The sequence below is a fragment of the Haliotis asinina genome, chromosome 3 (genome assembly GCF_037392515.1).
Source record: "Haliotis asinina isolate JCU_RB_2024 chromosome 3, JCU_Hal_asi_v2, whole genome shotgun sequence".
Taxonomy (NCBI): domain Eukaryota; kingdom Metazoa; phylum Mollusca; class Gastropoda; order Lepetellida; family Haliotidae; genus Haliotis; species Haliotis asinina.
Window position 1 is genome coordinate 47273803 of NC_090282.1, and position 10157 is coordinate 47283959.

The following is a 10157-nucleotide window of genomic DNA, read 5'->3' on the forward strand; positions in this document are numbered from 1 at the left end:
TTATGTTGTCATTTAACATTAAGGCTGCGTTTGCAGAGTAGTGAAGGGGTGTGGTTTTACTCCACTTTTTGACATATTCCAGTAATATCATGGTGGGGGACACCAGAAATGGGCTTAACACATTGTTCCCATGTGGGGAATCGAATCGGCAAGACGAGCGGAGACTTTAGCCATAAGAGTTTACCCTGCTGTGGACGTCGGAGTGATGAATAGTAGCCAAAACTTTAAGGCTGCATGGGCTAATACTACCAATCAATACATTTCTGACAATGAGTGACTACTTCAAAATAGACTTCAAAACGGCCATATAAACTATTTATATATTACATCTATATATGTTACATCCATTTGTATATCAAAGACTGCAAATGTTTCATGTGAGTAAATATTACATGAGAAAAAAATGAAATGTCACTGTCAGAAATTAGGCACATAGCAAAAATATATCATAATTTGGGGATCAACTATAGTACGTCTTAGTTTTTTTTAATTTTGAAAATAGCTTATATGAAACCTATCACTGTATTTGGACATTACATTTTTGGTCACTTAAAATACATTATTCTGGGCTTCCGTATTGTAAGTGCTTTTTATATTTCCCGCTTTGAGCTGTCATGTGTTGAGGTTCACGGATCGAGACCTTGGCATCAACCCAGCAAGGAGTGGAGAGAGTCGCTATTGCGCAAGTGCATATCGCGATAACCAATCATACATCGAAAGGGAAAACACATGACAAATACACACGATAGCTAAAAATAGAGATGGGGATTACCACATTTAACCAACAAAGGTCCAGTTTTGCCACACATAAACATAATCAGCTATTGTGCACAAATCAAAGTGTACGGAACTTAGGAGCCTGTACGATATTCGGAGCACTGACTCTACCAGCACTTAGTCGATCCTGTTCTTCCAACATCCATCTGTTATCTTGGGGTGTGGGGGCCCACAACATGTCAAACATTTCTTCTTGTGAAGGGACTGCTGACATTTCCTTGTGGAAGTATAGGACCTTCTAATGTCCTGCTGGTGCCTAATGCAACTTTACGTGAAGACTTCCCATGAAGACATGTTGCGACCTTTCTCATGTACAAGTATCTCTTTCACATGTACAGGCACAAAATCGCTCATGCTAGCCTGTTTGAGACGTACGCATAGACTCATTTTACACCTCAGAGTGTTTGGTCTCTACAAGTCACCTGATAAAAGGGTGAGAGTAACTCAGCACCTTTGTGGAACCTTCAGTTGTGCTAGAATGAAAGGCCAAAACTGGTGAATGCCTGAGACGTTCTCAGCGGCTATGTCTCTGAGGTACTGGTTGGCACAGTCTAAGTAAACATAGTCTCAGAGTATTTCGTTTCACTCCACCCCTGAGTCTAACAAAACCTAGTAGAAGGTCGCATCAGGTAACCATTGAGCGACCAATGACCGTCCAGTCAAACATGAGAGGTTAAATAGATTTAACCAATAAGACAACTGCTACTATTTAGGGGTCGGAGGGACTTTGTGTGTGCATCAGCCGGTAGTGAGCGTAAGCTAAATAGCATTCGGAATCGTTCAAAAGGTATGTGCAAATGTCCACTTTCGCGATTTGGTATCTGTGTTCTGATTGGTCAATCTCAAAGGTTACCTGACACGACCTCCAATAAGGTTTTGTTAGACTCAGTAGTGGAATGTAACAAAAAGTACTGAGGATAAGTTTACTTAGACTATGGTTGGTAAACACAATGTCCGATTTCCAAAAGCAGCCCTCCATTATGGTTGTGAGCAAGCAATTTTCATCTTGAGTGAGTGTAGATGCTGAACCTCTAACTTTGTGCAGATTTGAGGCTCATGGAGGTTTAAGTCCTCAGTCTTACAGCTCTAATCCTTACTGAGATGGTTGTCTGTGAGATTTCCATGGGTGTCTCAGTAGATAAGAGGATGAAAAGGCTCTTAAATTCTTATCTCCTTGTATTAGTGTGTTGGAGATATATTTGTTATTTTGATATCCTGTGTATCTTCTGGCTGCAGGACAGTAGATAATGCCGGCATGTCAGTCTGGTTGACCATGCAGTTGATTTTTAGCAATATCATGAAGTCTAGAGTCAAATTGTGTTCCACTAAAATCCAGAGCATGTATTTCTGACATCCGGGTTGCTGTGGCTGAGGTTTTGTGTGTCATTAATTCAAAGGATGTCCGTTCAGGTGGCTCATAGGTAGCACTTGTGAGATGTTGTAATACAACATTTGAATACCATGATAGCAACGTAAATAATCCGCCACATGAGGATGTGATGCTGTAAAGCCTTTCTGTTTTGCATATGTTTCAAATCGCATCCATTTTTCATCGTAGTGTGTGAGTAGATCTGTGAGGAACCATTGTCTACTGCCGTTGATGTTCTAGCGGAATATCTTCTTCTCTTTAAGCAAGCTTTGATACGATCCTTGCGTGTAGTTGAAACAATGACAGATGAGCTTGTTCGGTGGACGGATGGCCAAGAAGATTCCTCCATTCTGGCAGTTGTAGTGATGGTTTTCCTAGTTTGTCTATGAGTACTGGAAACCATTCCCTTGCTGGCCCAATATGGTGCAACCAATGTCAGTTGTAGCATCCTTGTTTGATTTTTTTATTACTTTCGGTAGTAGAACTGGAGGTGGGAATGCGTAAAGGTTCAGTCCTCCCCACATGATACTAAGAGCATCTATTACCCATGCAAACGCATTTGGTACCGGATACGAACGTTGGTATCTGATTGTTGAACCTTGTCGCAAATAGGGCTATTTGCCATGATCCAGATGTTTTCATTACATGAAAACCTGGCTACATGCTTGGCTATTACCATGCTATTACCATTTTATTAATGTTATGATGATATTTGTAGTGTCTTAGATGACAGTTATTGTTGACGTTAAGGAACACAGTAATAGGTTACGTCATATCACGCGACTGAGTATATCACTAAGTTTTGGAACAGATGTGTAGAATATGCCAGGTCAGATCAGAGTGCTAGTGCCTCTTGTAGAGTTGATGACCTGTGCTACTGAAAATGACACTTTTACGCTTCAACGCAACACAACTGATCATCTACTTCACTATGTTTCAGTGCTACTGGCTAGCGACCAGTTATCGCCATTTTTAAGTAGTTTTTAACAATTTGCTCCATTATTTCTTAACACAGTGAAGTAAAATTTGTCTTGATGATAGATCAGCTATTCACCGATGTTTTCTGCTTGTTTACAGTTGCCCATTGTGTTTCTCCAAAATGCGGTCGACAGGAAGCGTGGTAGAGTAAATTGTGCTTTCCAAACAGCTAACAAGACCAGTTATCGCCTTTTCTGAATTTTTATGTTATTCATCTAATTTGACACAAACTTGGTACGGATGCTGATATAAGCTTACAGGAAAACGGAGATGTCATTGCAGTGTTGAACTTATCAGACTTGACATTTTGAGTAGTTGTTTGCAATATTGGCAATAATTGTTTTCTCGGGGGAAAACTAAAAGATAAAGTTGAAAGTTGACAGTTATATTTTGTCAGTATCATCTGCATGGTATCTGTCGAGAACATAAAATGGAGATTTGGGTCGATTCAAAGTTAAGCGAATGAATGTTGGCATTAGGGGTATGTTCAGACAATTAAAATCTGCACTTTTTATGAACAAATTGTCACGTCATAGATTCACAATACAGCCTGGATTATTTTCATTCAATTCTCATCGTTCATGAAATTTCATGTCAACACACAAATGGTAACGTGACATACCCTGATGTGATTGCGTCTCTTCTTCCGAGGGATTCATATTTGTAAAGTCTACAACATAAATACTCACAGTAATTTTAACTCTTGTACTAACCTAACAGTTTTTGGATGTGTCAGTGTGTGAAATACTATGGAAGTACAAGTCAACCTGTCTGCGCAAGCATTACAACCATGTGTTGGCGATAATTGGTATGCAGCGATAACTGGTCCCTAGCCAGTATAGCGGTGTCCATATGTTTACGGAAGTGACGTCACAAACCACGCTCACTCAGACATGGGTAGGCAGAAAGCCACAATGGCTGATGATAACGATGGCAAACGGTGCCATGCCGGTGAAAGGCAAAGAATGGTCGGATTATGTACTTAAGATTTTATTTCTATCTGATAGACACTCCAGGTCAGCTCACCCTAGAATCTATGAGAGCCTTCAAGTCACTGAAAGCATATGAATATGTGGAAAGTGGACACCTTTTTCCGATACAGTACCACAATGTCGATGGCAAATCACCTCTATGTTTGCCGCATATCTGTTAAGAGAAAATTATGTTTGTGAGATGACTGTTCAAGTTACATACTGGATTGTCAGGAGTAAAGAATATATTGCTGATGCCTACCACAAGAGTGTCTAGAAAGTTTTGAAACCACCCTGTTGATGAGATTAGCATAGATCAAGGCTGCTTTTGTATGTGTTTTTTGTAAGTAGGAATTAATGTGATGACATGATAACTCAATGCCATTTAAAGACTTAGCTTACATGAAAGCTACTTCTTTATCTGTTTCCATAAGTAGGAAAAGCTGTGATGAAATGGTCACTCACTGCCATTTAAAGACTTTTGAACTGTAGATGCATGTGTTGTTATAGTTGACAAGGAAGGTTTGGAGTGGTGTTTATGTAACATGTATGACTGTGTGACAATATGTAAGCAAGGAAACAGGATGTAAGGGATTATTTGTTTAAAATTTGTATTGTTTGAAAGAAATGCAAGACAAACACTTGGGAGTTTTTGCATTACATTCTTGCTTAAAAAACGAAGACTTGCAGTACTGGGCCAGAGTACTGAAGTATGAAATCTGGATATTGTGAATATGATACTTTTCACAAATGTTTTAGAAAAATAAAGGTTGTGTACTTGTCTCCTTACGCAACAAACAACAAAAAAGAAAAAGAAATACAGACCGGGAAGAGTTGTTACGTATGAAAAGTCAACGATCAAATGTATGCAGTTTGTGTGGTTCTCTCGTGTTTATGTTTAACTTCTGCCTACCGGAAGTACTCGGGCGTTTCACGTGATCAAAACACTGACGTCACCGTGGTCTGTCTTATATATGTGTCAATAAATAATGTAAAACCTTTCTGAACTTTTACTCTGTTTGGGCCATGTGACTAAGAATAAGGCCCTTTTGGCTTTTTGTCACAGCCCATTTGACTTTCACCACGTCGCTTTTTACTTTTTCCATCTTATCTGCTCTTTTGACTTGGCACTTCCCGGTCCTTTCGTCCTTCGGCCCATTTGACTAGTTCCCGTCTAATGATTGTAAACGATTGCTTGCTTAGTCAGATATGGGATCTGTGTCGAATTACATGTTACATATCCCAACGTGCTACTAGTACTACAAAACAGTAGTCCCTCCCAGAGGTGAGTGAAATCGGGGAAACAAGAGCAACATAACAAATATCATCACAATGAAGGTGTGTCTTGCCTATCACTTGTAGTATAAGATATCATCTATATCAGACTACCGTGCAAATGGTTATACTTACAGTATCTTTATCCATTAACAATACTTTCATTCCAGGTCCGCTGTCGTCAATCATTTTGCTGATATATTGCTTAACTGCTAATATGACGTTCATTTTTATTTTTCGGAAAAGACGCATATATCTACACGTCTGTGGTTTCAGTATATGCCTAAGAGGAAGGCAAAATTCTTCCCTGTCTTCTGGGTTACCTCCCCTGTTTCAAGTCATAAATGCCGAACTGACAGAAAAACGGATTTGAACCTAAACATATGTTCACTCAAATAATCATGAACAAAGAAATATATGGTCGTCCTAAACATATGGCTGCTTGATATTTTATGATCATTAGAACAGTAGATACAAACTTTAGTTTTGTATTATTGCATTACGTGCGTACCGCCTTTCGTAACTGGTTCAGTCTGAAACGTCATGATAGCATAACGGCACCTGCAATAGTTTTTGTTAGCAGGGAGAACGTGAGCTTTACAAATATGTTTATCGTAATGTGCGATTATAAATTGTAGACATTGCAGTTTAACCGACTGTGTTTCACTTTAAGCTGCTAAAGGTCAGCAGCAGCAGCGAATACAATCCTGGACCAGTATCTCGATCGTATTATCACTGTGACAACCTCTCTTGCGAGGAAGAAATCACTATGTTACAATTAATTAAGTTGTGTCATGCAAAATCCTTTTAGTCATCAATGAAGAGAACTAGATTGGTGTTGAACCACCCGATTTATAGGGATACTGGTGCGGAGAAAACTGATTGTTTCGTTTGTTATTGTTTTCCTCCTGTGAGTGCCCGGAATATATCCCGGGCCAGAACTCATAATTGGATAAAATAACAATTTCACTCTTGGAAGCGAGGTTGGTGTCCATAATATTGTCACTTCGACCACAAGCTTGCGTGCGAGGATGAAATCGTTTTGTTACAATTAACATATTTCCTAGTAACTAAGTAGCTTCAAATTTTTAACTCGGTGAAAACACATCTAAATAGCATATTTTCAAACTTGGAAGCAAGGTAGGTGTCAAACCACCCGATTAAGACGTACGGGCTTCCAAAACGCTCACTTCGCACTCACAAACAATATATTATTTAGCACGAACTGAGGGGTCCCGTGGAAAACTTTGCATGGTGACGCCATCACACGACATCTGGGAGCTTTTGATGGCAACAACGATTCGACATGTCTTTGTTGACGTCAGGAAATCAGCAAATAGGCGAGCTTGTTACACATTTTTATACAACCAGGGAGCCTATATAGAGGGGGAGAAGAAAGTCCCCGAAAAGCCGCTAAACGTATGTCTCGGGTCGTTACGTAACTAGTGTAGCCAATATGGTGGAAGCGTAATGTTTACTGAGCCCGGTTTATTTTCAACAACTGATTAAGGTCGCCGAGTGTTGTAACAACAGAAATCCTACATGTAGAAAATAGGTTAACTATTTCGTCACTTCAGTTTAAGTCAAATAATTGGTATTAGTGTCCGTATTAGGACAGTAGATTTGTGGAAAAGTATCAAGTCGGTATGTTATAGCTCACTGGCTTCTGTTCTCGATTCACCTCGAAGATAGACTAAATTGTGCTGATAAAATCTTCTTTCACCCATTCGTTTGATTTTTAGAGGGAAAACATACCTTTAGTCGTAGGGTATTTGCAAGTAATGGTGACAGTTTTATGACTTAAAAAGTTGTTAGGGTGTTATTGAGGTGTGTAAACATATGACATTTCGCCGATCTGTCCTGAATCGCCATTGAAATGCTACACGCCATTGTTTGAGTGTATCTAGTTATTTCTTCAAAAACATCTTTCACATACACCTTTAATACATATGATGGGAATATACTATCAGGTGAAATGTGTTTGCAAGTAATAGTGATAGTTTCATAATCTAAAAAAGAATGTTAGGGTGTATTTGAGATGTGTGAAAAATGTGACATATCGCCGATCTGCTCTGATTCACCATTGATGCTTCAGGGTTATAGTTCCATGACTTCTTTCTTTCCTGTTGATCTTATTATCTGACAAAACTGGAAAGGTGTTTTAGAACGCTTTGTGACAGTTTTACACTTTATTTTTGAGGGCAGTGTGACAGTGTCAGTTAACATTTTGTTAATGTCCATTCCATTCTCCAAATGCAATAAGATATCTGAATTAATTATTAATGTGAACAAAAATGTCTCAAAGTAAATTTCTTAAAAGGACAGCTGATCTTAACACGTTTTCTTGTGATATTCTTGCTTTCTTTAACATGTTCTGGGAGGTAAGGCTGAGGTGTATCATTTATTCTTTCATTTATTCGCATATTGACTTCTTTCTTTTATTCTTTTTCTTTATTTCTTTCATTTCATTCACAAAATTCTTGCTCTTAATTCTTACTATAATTTATTCATTCATTCATTGTAAAATTCCGACTAATACAATAAACTGGCTGAAGTTCTGTTAAACACAACTGAAGTTGCGCTGGGAATGAACCAAGTCACTGTGTGCGTTGGAGCATGACGAGGCACACGTTAATTAGTACAAATGGTAAAGGAAGCAAGCGAGTGACCTATCCCTGTTTTAGAGTATCCATGCACACACACAACAGAGACAATATCTATTATATGGTCTCTGCACACACACACACACACACAGAGAGAGAGAGAGAGAGAGAGAGAGAGAGAGGATCTGTTGGTATCTATATTTCTTCCAGTGAAATACATATAGTAAAAGCCATAAGAGCTACACGATCTATGTAGAAATGGTGAGGTGGGCTTTCGTATTGTTGTTTCATTGTGGCCATCCAACGTGGATTTTGTCGATTACCTCCCTTGACTAATGCTCATTTTCTCGTGGTACAGACCTTGACCTTCCTTTCCTACTCCATCAACAATATGGGTATGGCAGAAACTTTGATAGCAATGATTCATCCATTACAATCGGTCACTTAAAACGTGTAATCATTTGTTTTGTTTGTGATATTCGAAAGTTCGATAGCTGATAAGTACTGTCGACGGTGCAGTTTGTACAGAAGTTCGCTTTTCTTCGAAATATGCAATAGTAAGACGAAATGAGTAGTTCAAACACATGCATGATGGTAGACGAGTGTATTCACGAATACAACCGCAGTACTTAGGTGCCCACCCCTACCACCTCACTTTAATGTTTGTGAAACACGTGAAGTGTAATATTTGTATTCCATATGAAGTTACTTGTCGAAGAGTACACCTATTAATTCGTTATAAATGTGTTCATTTCGGGATGTAAGTTCACCAGCTTTTCAGATCGGCCAGATCGGTTCATTTTCTTTGAACATTGTTCGACCATGACATTAAAAGTTGCTAAAATTCCGAAAATGTCCTGTGTCTAAGGTCGTTGGCCTTGAACAGAAAGTTTTCTTGAAAAAAAGTAAGTCCGCATGTGAAAGGGTTTAAATAGGGTTATAAAAATAACTTGAACGTGATCAGTAACATTTTTGAAGATTCGAGTCAAAGTTCAGCAAAGATCTGCTTAATAAAAAGTTAATTTATAAAAGTAAATACTGTTTCTCTTAATCCAATTCTAATTGTTGATTGACATTTTTGTGTATACCCAATGACACATCAAAACCAATCAGTGTCTTTTTTTGTTTTGTTTCAAAATACAATTACTGTAGTCAAACGAAAACTGGCCAAGTCCTTCTTAACCGAAAAATAGATGATGTGCATTTGCATTTAAATTTCAGTGTTAAAGTTCTTATCTATCTTATTTATCTTGCGGCATAATGTATGACATTGATATGTTTTGTGTATAATAAATGACTTTTGTGATTGGTAGAAAACATTTTATACCCAAATTGTTTATAGATGTACCTGCAAAATGATGCTGAAGTGGTGTAAATTTGTCCTGTGAGCATAGTGAAGCTTCCCAGGTTCAGAGATGCAACCTGCATGTCTGACATCCATGTGATGTCCCATTTTCATTGATGAACTGTCACATTACTGCAAGTCTAAAACATCCAGGGACAGGAAATGACACACTGCAGGGTGATTTTGTCTGTTTTGTTGTATGAATCTTTGTTATCCCTCCAGCATGTAATGCGGGGAATATAGTCGACACCTCGTCTGTCGGTCCATCTCTCTGTCCGTAATCATTTTTTCGGAGCATAATTCAGAAACCGTTCAATATTTTTAGACCAAACTTGATAGATATAATAATCTCAACCTATGATTGTGCCTTTTGCTATTTACAGAGTTTTGGCATTTTTATTGTTTTTTGTTGTGTGTGTTTTTCCATGGAACATTTTGGTGTGAGTCTTATGGTGGGGTAGGGTTTGTTTCCGGAGCATGCCTCAAAAACCGTTCCATATTTTTCTGTAAATATTGTAGATACATCAATCAGGGCCTGAAGTGGTGCCTTTTTGCTATTTACTGGTTTTTGTGATTTATTATTTTCTCGATTTCCATTGAAACAGACCCGTGAAGGTCCCGGGGTAGAATAGGCCTTCAGCAACCCATGCTTGCCATAAAAGGCGACTCAGCTTGTCGTAAGAGGCGACTAACGGGATCGGGTGGTCAGGCTCGCTGACTTGGTTGACGCATGTCATCGGTTCCCAATTGCGCAGATTGATGCTCATGTTGTTGATCACTGGATTGTCTGGTCCAGACTCGATTATTTACAGACCGCTGCCATATAGTTGTAATATTGC

The 10157-nt window shown here is 38.7% G+C and overlaps 1 protein-coding gene across 1 annotated transcript in view; it reads right to left on the bottom strand.

Annotated features, from left to right (window-relative positions):
* LOC137278135 (vacuolar protein sorting-associated protein 45-like) overlaps positions 1-5623 on the bottom strand; it is a 64814-nt gene extending 59191 nt beyond the window's left edge. Inside the window, exon 1 of the mRNA XM_067810305.1 lies at positions 5506-5623. Coding sequence (XP_067666406.1) covers positions 5506-5622 — 117 coding nt within the window. The 5' untranslated portion in view covers position 5623. The remainder of the gene's footprint in view (positions 1-5505) is intronic.
* Positions 5624-10157: the final 4534 nt, after the last annotated feature.